At 31.8% G+C, this 13,396-nt stretch overlaps 1 protein-coding gene across 3 annotated transcripts in view; it reads left to right on the top strand.

The window, feature by feature from the left end:
* LOC126735774 (centaurin-gamma-1A) overlaps positions 1 to 13,396 on the top strand; it is a 293,447-nt gene that overhangs the window by 248,102 nt on the left and 31,949 nt on the right. For 2 of the 3 annotated variants that reach the window (XM_050439880.1, XM_050439879.1), the window contains 5 exons: positions 5,609 to 5,750; positions 8,564 to 8,698; positions 11,174 to 11,376; positions 11,528 to 11,758; positions 11,809 to 11,973. In XM_050439880.1, the coding sequence (XP_050295837.1) occupies positions 5,609 to 5,750; positions 8,564 to 8,698; positions 11,174 to 11,376; positions 11,528 to 11,758; positions 11,809 to 11,973 (876 nt within the window). Of the gene's footprint in view, positions 1 to 2,132; positions 2,280 to 5,608; positions 5,751 to 8,563; positions 8,699 to 11,173; positions 11,377 to 11,527; positions 11,759 to 11,808; positions 11,974 to 13,396 lie in introns of those variants that run through there. The other variant, XM_050439881.1, reaches the window with a different exon arrangement.

Raw genomic sequence — 13,396 nt, 5'->3', positions numbered from 1 at the left:
TCCATTTTTGGGTTCAAGTAAAATAAAGCAGCGTTTATCAGAAGAATTAGGCGTTCAGGTATCTTCAAGGACAATAAGAAGTAGATTATGCGAGGCCAATTTATTTGCAAGACGTCCAGCAAAAAAGCTCTTATTATCTGCAAAAAACAGACGATCCCGTCTTCTTTTTGCTCGATCTCATTTGCACTGGACAATTAATGACTGGAAAAAGATAATATTCAGCGACAAATCAAAGTTTAATTTGTTTCAAAGTGATGGAATAGCATATGTTCGACGTCCTGCAAACCAAAGGTTAAATCCCAGATACACTTGTCCAACAGTAAAACATGGTGGTGGATCAGTTATGGTGTGGGGCTGCTTTTCCGGTTTCGGAATGGGGCCACTTCATAAAATTGATGGGATAATGGATAGATTTATGTACAAAGATATTCTGGAAAATGAAATGGTTCCATATGCAGACGAGAAAATGCCCCTTAGGCACATTTTTCAGCAGGACAATGATCCAAAGCATTCTTCTAAATATGTAAAGGCTTGGTTTAGACAGCAATATATTCAAGTAATGGACTGGCCAAGTCAATCACCAGATTTAAACCCCATCGAGAACCTATGGGAAATTTTGGATAGGAAAATAAGGGGGAAAACTTACAAAAATAAGGACGAATTGTTCAATGCATTACACGAAGCTTGGATTAATATGGACCCAGTAATAATTTCTAGGTTACTGCAATCTATGCGCCACCGTTGTGAGGAAGTTATCAAAAATGATGGATATTTTACAAAATACTAAAATTGTAATTGTATTTCAGTTTTTACTAAAAGAAAAACATCAATTCTTCAAAAGTTGCTCTACTTTTTTCCGCCCCAGAATTCATTTTTGTACATAAAAAATATAAACAAAGAATATTAAGTTAAGTTGTTGATAGATTTATAATGCTTAGATCTTATTGGTATTATATTTCCAATTAGATTGTATTTTCTTACTAAATAAAATAGATGTGTTTAAAATAAAGAAGTTGCTCTACTTTCTGCCACTACTGTATCTTCACCAGAGTTTCCATCAATAACAACATTTATTTGACAGGTACGTTTTAAGCAAGTTTAGTCTTCTGAAACCCATATCCTCAAGTAAGCTTAATAATTTAGTAAGTTCAACATAATCCAAGCTTTTGCTAGGTACAAAAATATTCTCAATAATGCTTTATTGCCATTTAAAGCCTAATAGATACTGTTGGTCAAATAAGCTCTTGAGGATGCGACAGTTTGATGTGCAGTGAAAAATTTTTCGCGAAAACCAAATTGATTTTTTGTAGTTTGTCGTAATCTAATAATAAAGTCATCAGAAATATTCATTGCATTTAATCATCAAACTATATCAAAATTGGGGTAATTATTATAAAGTGAAGTGTACATTGATGGTTTTACCAAGTTCTTTACATAGAGATGTAATTTTAGGCGATAATTTAAGTTTCACGGTTGAAACCCAATTACATTTATTAAAAGACTAGATAGTTTGCAATGGAACATCCTAGATATTAGCTTCAGGATCTACGTAAGGTATAAATATTCCAAAAAATCTTTCTTATCGACTGTATTAAAAAAAAATTAAAGATGAAGGTGTAAACCCTTTTAAACCTCCAAACAATTAGTTCAATATTTTTTATTAAAATATTTCCATTTTATAAATTTAATAAGAAATATTTTCTTAAAAACTTTACTTTTAGTTCAAATGAAACTAAATAGGCTAACTCGTGCTCTAACTATAATTGAACGTTATATAGGATGTAGGTTTACCCCAAATTAAAGCGAGAGCTCTATATACTCTCTAGAGCCACTCGCCGCGCTGGAGCTGAGATTGCTGTTTAACGAATTGTCGAATATTAGAGAAAGACCGGACATGCTCTAACATAGGAAGAACAGAGATAGATTCCTATGGGGTCTAAAAGCACTCTCGATTTGAGTGTGAAGAGAGACAGACCTACTAGAGCCAGACTATGTATTAAAAAAGGAAGAAAATGCATGGGGTGAGATTCAAGATATGTATGTAGATAAAGACGGAACAAGTGTATAGAAAGGGATGAAGCTAGGGGGTTGAAATGCACTTCACAGGACCGTTGGCGCCAGGCAGTTTTCTAGTTTCAGCAAGCGGGATAGGTTTATTATTTTTGCTTCTTTAATAATTAATTTTGAAACGTTTTGATTTGGTTTAAACTTTATATTGCTCAATTTTATTATTCTATTCAGTTTGGGGTTTAAATTAGCGTGGCATAGAAGCGTAAAAGGTAAGCAGCTGTGAGATGATTTAAAGATGTCTTTGTTTGAGAGTCTGTGTTTGCCTGTAGCTAGGCAATAGATGCATCTTTTATTTAAGTTTTTTATTGTTTCTCACTGACATAGTATTTTTTGTACATATTATTTAAGAACCACACTGTTGATATCATAGAGAAATTTTTTTTAGTTTAATTAGATCCGTCGTTTCTCGTGACATCAACTTTCGTGAATAGTTAATAAGCTTCGATTGGCGTCATTATTGACTTATAAATTTAAAAGAATATTTAATGTATGGATGTCGAGGGATGGTCTTATGAAAAAATTAAATTTTTATAGAATTCTGTTAAATGTTTTTTAGTTTAGGATTTTACCAATAAGCAGAAAACGTATTTCAAAAAATATGTTTTTCAACAAAGAAATTATTGTTGTGAAGCTGAATTGTACAATTCCTTTGGAGCAGCATCTTTATGATCGCCATGAGAAAACATTTTTTATATCATGAAAGCTGGTTTGTAAAATCTCAAAGCAGCAAGAAATCTCATTGTAAGGAATGAGTATTCTACGTATGGTCGTGAAAATATTATAGACAATGCAAATGATGATGTGCATAGCTTGTTTCATTTTTAAACGAGTATTTATTTTTCACCTTTGGATACATATTTGTCAAGTACATTTATTTATCAGTGAATTAGGGTTTATTTTGCTTTTCGTTTTTTGGACTACATTTTGATATAATTATATGGATCTGAAGTATATTCTAAAATATGCAATAAACTTAATTTTACATATCTACCTTGATACTGTCATAAAAGGGGACAAAATATCCAATTTGACGTTATGTCCCGAAATAAACATGGGGTCAGTAGGTTATCCTATCCCTATAGCCACTGAGACAAAATCCTGGCTGTAGCCAGGCGTTGATCACATGACCCGATTTCGTTGGAATAGACGCAATGACCTGTGTTAAAAGGTCAACGTTGGGGTTAAAATTGGGGTATTATAAAGGTAAAATGTACTAATTATTTATTCTTCCGCATAAGGAACTTGAAGAATCATGTTTGCTTTAACCTGTTTCCTCATAAAGACTACCTTTCTAAAGTTTTAAGTTAACAGATATTTAATCACAACAATTATTTTTGATTGGTATATAGTCCTTATAAATAGGGAGATTTCTAGCCTTTCTGACAAGATAAGGGATGGGGCTACTGGAGTTTGCAGATGGAAATATCTACGAAAGACTTTTTGAATAATTACAAAAGTAATAAAAAAATATGTTTGTCGCTGATTTTCGATAAAACCTGATAATTTAGGTTTCTTTGAGATAATTTTCTTTGTGTTTTTATAATTCATTATTCACTTATTTGCAATTTGTTTTAACTAAATAACTAAATATATGTTAAAAGTTTCGATTAAAGATTTGACTTACAGAAGTTACTATATATTTGTCTTTAATTTTATTTTTTATCAAAAAGCTAAAAGTCAATATTAACAGAAAATAGCATATTTTTGCGGCATAGTAAATATATAATTATTAAATAAACTGTATTATAGACAAGGATGGATAAGCAGAATGCGCTTAGTTTTTGGCTTAATTTTTCCATTTAAATAGTATTTGTAATAACGAGCTATTAAATATCAGATTTAAGAAAAAAATCTTCAACAGTTTTCAGGCGATGGATTCTCGGTAAATTCGTCCCAAAGGTAGTAAAACAAGAGTAAAATATCACTCCAGAATATGAAAAAAAATTACATTAAAGGGTTTAATTAATATGTAAATAATAACCATCGTGACTCCTAGAACCTCGCAAGAATAAATAATTAAGCGAAAATCATTGTTTACGAGAATTTAAGAAAATGGTAATTGATACATCACACCCCAAACACTTTTTTAAAGCTCTATCGTTAATTTCTTAAGCAATTAAGGAACAAAATTGAGTTCTTGGTACTAAATTAATTTTAAAAAAATATGTAAGTAATAAGTATAATAGTTCGCATAAAAGTAGTTCCCTAAATAAACAATATTAGTAAGTTCCCTGTACATTATTAAACATGCAAATAACAAAAACTGGGCAAGAGCTTAGACGTTGCAAAAACAACTAAATTTAGAAGCCAAGACTGGTATGTATGAAACTCGAATGAACTAAAGTTTTAGCCAAAACATTTAAAGTTGAAGGCGTTGTTTCTCATTATCTCATGTTTCACCCTAACAGCTATTAAATTTAGCGGCCATTTCATGCACGCGTTAATTGTCAATTATAGGATAATAACGTTTTTGCATTGCTTGTGTACGTACGTCATAAATAAAATAATATTAAAAATCGGCATTTTGATTTTTTATTAATTTATTAGCATCATAAGGCATTGAAAGTATCTTGTATATGGTATTAACAAATTACTTAAATTATTGAAAATAAACTATTGAAAGTCATTATCATTTAATGTTAAGCTTTTCTCTTTTTCCTTTGGTACATGTAAAGAAAATACGAAGATGTTAACAGGTATTTACTTAACCTAGCGAACGTGATTCAATAGTCCGAGGGCCAGCTTGCAAACGCACCAGTTTGCGTTTGCAATCATCATGGTCATAAGCGATAGATTTTTAAAGCGGCTTAAAAAAGCATTATTTCTTACACCGAAGCAAGACTTATAAGTAATAATAAGTCGTTCATGTAGAAGATTCTAATAAATACTTAACTTTATTCTAGTTCCAGTTGTAAAAAAATGATCTAATAATTCCAACATTTATGGATCTGTTAAAATCTGAGATTGGTTGATAAATATTCTAAACAGCCAAGGTTCTATTAAATTTTCGTAACAAATATTATGTCAATTCATTAGAACATTGCACAACTTGCCTTGCGCAATTGAAATTTTATTGCCCTAAGGACGTGAATTTGGATTGAGCAACAGTTTTTAGGATGCAGAGGGTCGTTTATGATAACTGATATTAGATCCTTGAGTTAGCCGCTTTGGGTTGAAACCAAATGGGGTCTTAATGGAGTTTAAGAATAATTTTAACAGTAGCGCTCAGACTATACACTTACAAAAAAATTGCGATTACTTTCTCTTTAGTATGTACCGTACTTTGGTTATCTCCACAATTAAACTAGGTATTAAGAAGATTGCGTATTTCTATTTGCGGATCAGCAGAAAGTTCGCTTTCTTCGATGAAAGGGACATCTTAGGAAATTTGTGAAAACTGCTAATTGCACTTGTTACTTAATTTTTAATATTTTGAATTAGCTATTATATTTTTTTAGAACCGAAGAACTCATCTTATTGCGTTACACTTAAGAAAGAAGCCTTCTTTTGCATTATTTTATATTTTATTTTCTTGCAGTTTACGGCATGGGTGGACGCAGTTATCTTTGTGTTCAGCCTCGAGAACGAATCTTCATTCAACGCAATTTACAACTACTATACGAAAATGTCACACTACAGGAACGCTGCTGAAGTCCCACTGATACTTGTTGGAACTCAAGGTAACATTATCTTTATAATGATTAATTCTATATGTCTGCAATATAATGCTATTTCCAAAGAATACAGGGTGTTACTTAATGGTATATCGTAATTTTAAGGGGGAGTTTCTGGATAAATTTTAAGTCCAAAAGGTCATATAAACTTAGGTCTTAAAATACTTTCTTTTTAAGATACAGGGTGTTAAAGATTTATTTTATTTTCAATTTTTAATACATTTTCCAAAGACAGTTTGAGATATTGAACTTAATTTTAGCATAGGATATTATAGTATAGGAATACACTTTTTCGATGTTTATTTACGTTTTTTCAGTAATCAATGATATGATACCGTAAGCTATACCCGTAGATAAGATATAACCGTAGCTATGATTAATTATCAATACAAAAAAAAACTATGCCATTGACTTAGGAAAAAATATGACTTTGTATTAATTACCAATTAATTATAAACAAAAAAGGCCTCTTTCACTTTTGTCGTAAAACTGTTTAGGAGAAATCCGTAAAACATAAATATTTTTTATTTACATAAACTGCATTAAAGTTTTATCAACAAATACCTTATAAAAAATTGTAGAAATGACCACGTTTCGCTTCTATGTAGGCTTCTGCTCTTCTTCTCATAGAATTACGAACCCTTTCAAACATTCCTGGTGTGTTACGTATGGTTTTATATCCGTCAAAAATTCTATTCCTTAATTCTTCTAATGTCATAATTGGTGTATGATAAACTAATGTTTTTAGGTGCCTCCATAAATAAAAATCCAAGCTGTTGAGGTCAGGGGTGGCCAAAACTGTGGTCCTCCACGGCCTATCCAACGATTTTGGTAGGTTCTATTTAAATGCTCACGAGCCCATCGGCTAATGTGGGCTGGAGCACCATCATGCATGAACGAAAGTTGTTGCAGTAACTGAAGATAAACATCTTCAAGCAGTAAAGGCAAATCATTTGTGCGAAATTTACAATAATCCTGCCCGTTAAGGCGTCCTGGTAAAAAAAATGGTCCAATTAAATGGTCGGTCGGATATGATACCGATCCAAGCGTTGAGTGAAAATTGTTGCTGAAAATGTGTCTCTGTAATAGCATGGGTGTTTTCTTGGGCCCAGTAATGATTATTATGGAAATTAGTGATTGCATTTTGGGAGAAATTTGCGTAGTCGGTAAACATGATCTTGGAATCAAATTGATGATTTTCTATAACTTTTTGGATATACCATCTACAAAATTGCGTATGCGGTTCATAATCTCTAGGAAGCAGTGCCTGAACCCTTTGTATGTGAAAAGAATATAACAAAGAGTCTCTTAAAATTTTCCATACCGTTTTGTAGCAGATATTCAATTCCATGCCAATTTTTCGCGTACTTGTGGTTGGATCCTCTTTGACTGCGTGCAGGACAGCCTCCTCAACTGCCGGGGTTCGAACTTTACGAGGCCTTCCCTCGGAATTGTTAGACTTAAAATTGTCAGAGTCAGCCAGACGACGATAAACGTTTATAAATAGTCCTCTATCTGGCAGAGCTCTATTAGGATACCTTTTTTGATACCGACGCCGAGCCTCCATAGCATTACCATTCGCAAGTCCACAAATGCATTTGTGTCATTTCCAAATTAGAATATTTTGAAATTTTTTATCTGTCCAATGCATGTTTCAAAACCAAAGCAAGATAGAATGAAAATGTCAAGAAAAATAGTAAAAGGCAATATCATAATGTTTATATTAACAAAACAATATTCGCTGGCAACGAACAAAGCTAACTATATTTTTTTCAATAATTTTTAAAATGCAGTTTATGTAAATAAAACATGTTTTTGCCGATTTCTCCTAAACCGTAAGTTTTGCGACAAAAGTGAAATAGGCCTTTTTTTGTTTATAATTGATTGGTAATTAATGCAAAATCATATATTTTTCCGAAGTCAATGGGGTAGTTTTTTTTTTAATTGTATTGATAATTAATTATAGCTATGCCACTGGTTACTGAAAAAGGAAATAAACATTGAAAAAGTGTGTTCTTATACCATAATATCCTATGGCAAAATTTACTTCAATATCTCAAACCGTCTTTGGAAAAAGTATTAAAAACTGAAAATAAAATAAATCTTTAACACCCTGTATCTTAAAAACCAAGCATTTTAAGATCCCAGTTTGACAATATGACCTTTTCGACATAAAATTTATCCAGGAACTCCCTCTTAAAATTATGACATACTATTAAGTAACACCTCGTATAGACGTAAGCTATAAGAAAATGTGCACTATGTTTTGATACAGAATTATAGCTTTACTAAGTCAAAATTAAAAAGATATAATTATATTATTTTTCTCCATAATTGAAATAAAATATTAAATTATAATCTATAAGAAATAATATTTCTATTATTTTTTGTTTATTTGAAAATCAAAATATTTCTCAAAACCACGTGGCCAGTCTAAATACGTCAAAAGTCGTTCTCTATAACAAAAAATAAGTAATTATATCTAATATTTATTTAAATGTATCGGTCTAAACATGCTTCTCATACTCGTATATATCAACAGCCAAATTTAGCAGATCCTATTTTTCTAAATTATATTCAACAAGAAATATATATTTTTTCCAACCAGTTTTTCATAAATTAAGAAAAAATACAAATTAAATTGTTATTTCCTAAATATATTCATAATTTGTATTGGATCGTCTGCTTTTTAGTTGTTGTTCTTAATTACACTGCAGACGCAGGTTCAACTTTTAAACTTATATGATTACATACATTTTTCTCGAAATCAATTTGTTAACATGTTTAAAAATAGTATATGATTGTTCTTTGCGCTACAGATGCTATAAGCGAGAACAATCCCCGAGTAATCGACGACTCAAGGGCCAGAAAATTAGCCAATGATTTGAAGAGGTGCTCGTATTATGAAACGTGTGCCACCTACGGTCTAAATGTAGAAAGAGTCTTTCAAGATGGTAAGTATTGCATAAAATTTAAATATTAGATATTGTATATTATAGTAGTGACTCATTATAATTATAATCAAATTATTTGCCTTTAATGTAGAGTTTATTGAATAGGATGTGATACTTATTGACGTCTTTTTTAAGAAATCTAGTCTAAGCGCAGTAATCTTAAATTATGCAGTAATTTCTTCAAGTTGGCAAAAACTAGTTAGTTATTTATAGTCTTGTAAACTGCGGATTATCTATACGCATAGATGCAAGTAGCTTTAGGATAATCTCAATTTTATACTTAATAGGCCACTCTAAGCGTAATTTATTACAGGTATTTGGGTTTAATACTCTATAATCATCTCTTCTGATTGACATTCTGTTGGCGCTGGTACTTGTTAGAAAAACGTATAAAACGTTTTCGAACCAAGGATTAAGCAATTAAAATTATGTTTTTATGTTAATTGTCTGCAACTGCTTATTTTATATTAAAAGTGTATAAATGTAAATATACTTAATAGCCAAAGAATGCAAATAAAAGTGTATCATTTTGGTTAATCAGTTTGAAGTATTGGGATAAATATGTAACTTGTATGGATGTATGAATAAACATAATGGAAAACTCAAAAGAGACTGGATGTGAGATTGGTAAGGAGTGTTTCTTATTTACTGCAGTAAAACAGGCTGCTATCGATTCCTTATAAAAAATATTTTTTCACTATGTTTCTGAAGTTGTAATTATTCCGATTTCTAAGTATTAAAATTTAGTAGGTAAAGCAATTAAATACCTGGACGTAAACACAAACCTTGGCAATCGAGGTTATCATGCATCTATGTTTGCAGTAAACTTCTCTTATTTTTGTTGTCACAAGAGCGGTGCTCTAAGATATACAGGATGTCCCCTCTCAAATAGTCAAAAATGCTACAGTACAATAAATAAAATATAATAATATACAAGATATATAATAAATATACAAGAACCATAAAAAAGTAGTTTGAGATAGGACATCGGTGGTCGGAAGTGCCTCGCTTTCAAAATACAGGGTATTATAATTAAAAAAAATCGCTTGTTTCCCTTTGTATTAAAAATGCTTTAAGCGATTTAAATGGATTTTTTAGGTTTTAAATGATAGGTGGTGAGGCAAATTTTTGAGGAATTGCGAGTAATTTGACTTGTCCAGAAACGGACTTACAGCACGTACCGTTAAATTTTTTATAAAAAAACAGGGATGCCACTGTTTCTTTTTTGAAAAAATTATTTTTTTTCAATATTTTATTTTTTATTACCAAAACACAGCCCTTGCATTTTTGCGGTTCGACGTACCGCAAAAAAAATAAAATCCATACCAGAGTTCTTTATTTTATTATAATCTCCATAAAATTAATAATAATAACAAAGTGTGTACATGTTTTTGTTATGTTTAGTGTCGGTGTATACCTACTATCGTATTTTTACGGTATGGGAGTCACTTTTTTTAGGAGATCGGATTGGAAGTCAATTTTTGCAGAAGATCGAGATACCATACCCAATTGCAAATAATGTTTTCAGAAAGAATATTAGAGATCAGAGAGAACTCTGGTTCCAGCACGATGGCTGTCCAGCGCATTTCGCTTTAGCTGTAAGGGCTTTGCTAGATCAGAACTTTGATTGGTAGAGGTGGTCCAGTCCCTTGGCCAGCAAGGTCACCTGATCTGACACCTCTAGACTTTTTTGTCTGTGGCGCCATGGAACAGATTATCTACGCAACACCTGTAACCAACACAGAAGACCTAGTTGCTAGTTGTGGCGGCTGCGGACTTTCTGAGAAACGATCCAGGGGTATTTGCTCGCGTACATCTTGGGTCAACGGGTGCAGAAAATGTATAGAAATGCATGGAGACATCTTGAGCATTTAGTTTGAGTTGTTTATTATTTAAATTGTTCTTTTTAAGTTGTTTTTTATTTAAATTGTTTAGCTAAATTATTTATTTTTTATTGTAATGAATATTAACATTTTCCTTGTGACAAAAAAGTTTTGAAGGAGCCTTGGGTGGATTTTATTTTTTGCACGAAAAAAGGTGCGTCAGAGCGCAAAAATGCAATGGATTTGTTTTAATAAAAATAAGCAAAACATTTCGATTTTTTTAATAGTCGTATTTTGCGTACGACGTATCGGTCGAAAATACGTCGCGTATTTTCGACCTATCATTTAAAACCTAAAAGTTTTATTTAAATCGCTATAAGCGTTTTTAATACACGGGAAAAATTCGATTTTTTTGAAAAATTTCAACACTCTGTATTTTGGAAATGAGGCACTTGCCGATTATCGGTGTTCTATCTCAAATTACTTCTTTATGGGTCCTGTATATACTCTAGCATTTTTGACCATTTGAAAGGGGACACCTTGTATATGTTCTATTTTTACAGTAATTCGGTAGCAATGCACATTTCCGAAAAGGATATCAATATCTAAAAATGAAAAATGTGTCCAATACAGTTTGACACTTTTTTTTCAGCTTGTCAAAAAATAGTACAACAACGTCTTGCTCAATCGACCATTTGTCTAACTCCCACCAATTCGAGACCGTCCACCCCTAACAGTCATTATCATCCTGCTGCAGTTCAGCGACATCTTCACGTCAACAACGGGTTTGTGCAAATGGAAAGGCAAAGTTCGGTGCATATGTCCCCTGGACACCATACTTTGCCACATAATAAGGTATAATTATATAATAATGTCAATTTTTGAATTTCTCCTTTGTTTATTTGACTTATTAACTCATTAGCTGAAATAATATGTTTCCTTTCTAAAATTCCTTTCTAAATATGCATTCTCAAATAAAGCAAAAGTTCTTATCGATCATTATTAGGACTCTCAGATGATGCAAGAGTTGCGGCAACACATAGTTCCCAAACCAATGCATCAAAGTTCTCAATCTGACAAAGATAGTAATAGTTATAAGTCTGGTGAAGAAGACAAATTGAGATGGAACTCCTCGAGCTCTACATTGGCTAGTATCAATTCAACGCAGGCTGTGATTACCACGGAGAACAACAACGTCGCAAAATTCGCCGCTCCCCATTCGCTCGACAATCTTCAGGTAAGTTTTGAACTAAATATTTTTAAAATATACAATTTATTTTATTTTAGGCTGCTCAGGCGCAAAACAATTCAAAGGAATTACCAACTCCCAACTCTACACCCACGACATCCAGGAAGAATAGGCGAAGGTCTAATTTGTTTACGCCCTCTAAGAATGACAAACTTAAAACTGGTGGAGATTTTGGTAGTGGTAGAGCGATACCTTTGAAACAAGTAAGTAAAGTTTTAATATTACGATTCGTATAGTATTTAAAAAAAAAATTATTCCAAATTATTAACAACTTGCAAAAAAACGATAAAAATATTCTGCTATTAAGATATTTAAAAACAATCGAAAGCTGTCTAGTAAATAAGCGGTCAATAATTTCAACAAATATTTTACAAGTTTACGAGTTTACAAGTCCCTTTACAGTTTAGTATCCCTATTGATTATAGTTTTATGTCTAAGCATACATCTTTAAGATACATTTCTTCTTTCATGCCAGCAGTTTGTTTCGCAGATCTTGTATCTTTAATCAATAGTTTAAAGTGTGCAAATGCTGCAGGTTTTGATGAAATCTCCAATTACTTTTTTTTAGATGTTTTAGCGTTTATTTATGTTTGGAGAAAGCAATTTTTCCTACTTATTTAAAAATAGCTAAAGTGATGCTTCTGTTTAAAAAAGGGAATCCTAATGATTACACAAATTATCGAGCTGTAAGTCTGTTGTCTGGTTTTTCAGAAGGTCTTGAGTTGCGTATAAAAAAGTCTTTATCTTCCTATTTTACAAAGTATGAATTATGAAACTGCGCAGCATGGTTTTACCCTCTCTAAAAGTACAGAAACAGCTTTGTGCCTATTTCAAAATCAGGTTTTGGCGGGATGGAGAATTGACAAGGGAAACATATTCTGGGACTATTTATCGATTTTTCCCGTGCTTTTGATTTTGTGAATCATGGGATTTTACTTCATAAACTCTTTAGGTATGGTTTTAGAGGATCATCATTGAAATTGTTGACATCCTATTTTCAGAACAGAAGTCAGATTGTTACAATTAATAATGAGAGTAGCAAGTGTTGCCTAATAACTCAGGGTGTGCCTCAGAGCTCTATCCTAGATCCTTTTCTTTTTTTGGTGTATGATAATGACCTGGTATTTTTTGTAGAGAGCATTGCACCTAACATAAAAGTCATATCTTAGGCAGATGATACAAATGTCTTGGATTGAAGATAAAAACTTCGAGACTATTCTAGCATTGACTGAAACAGTGTATAATAGCTTAATATTATGGTCTGAAAAAAACAAGTTATTCCTCAATAAGGATAAAACTCATTTTGTTGCTTTTTCTCGTAATAGGCAGGCAGTAAATTCTGTTATTTTATTTAAAGATATACAAATGAAATCATATTCATCAAGCAGTTCTAAATTATTGGGCATTACGTTTGACCATGATCTACAATGGAATTCATATTATATTCCCTCGTTTAACTTTATATTATGTAACTTTTATATTATGCCAATTTTCATTCCTTCATGCGATATGGGATTCTGAACTGGGGACCGAGTCCTCTAGCTTCAAGGGTATTTCTTATTCAGAAGTATGCCATCAGGATCATTAATAATATTAAATTTAGAGATTTATGAAGTACACTTTAAA

Source organism: Anthonomus grandis, chromosome 4 (assembly GCF_022605725.1).
Source record: "Anthonomus grandis grandis chromosome 4, icAntGran1.3, whole genome shotgun sequence".
Lineage (NCBI taxonomy): Eukaryota > Metazoa > Arthropoda > Insecta > Coleoptera > Curculionidae > Anthonomus > Anthonomus grandis.
The sequence above is the reverse complement of the archived record's forward strand: the minus strand, read 5'-3'. Positions and strand labels throughout refer to the sequence as shown.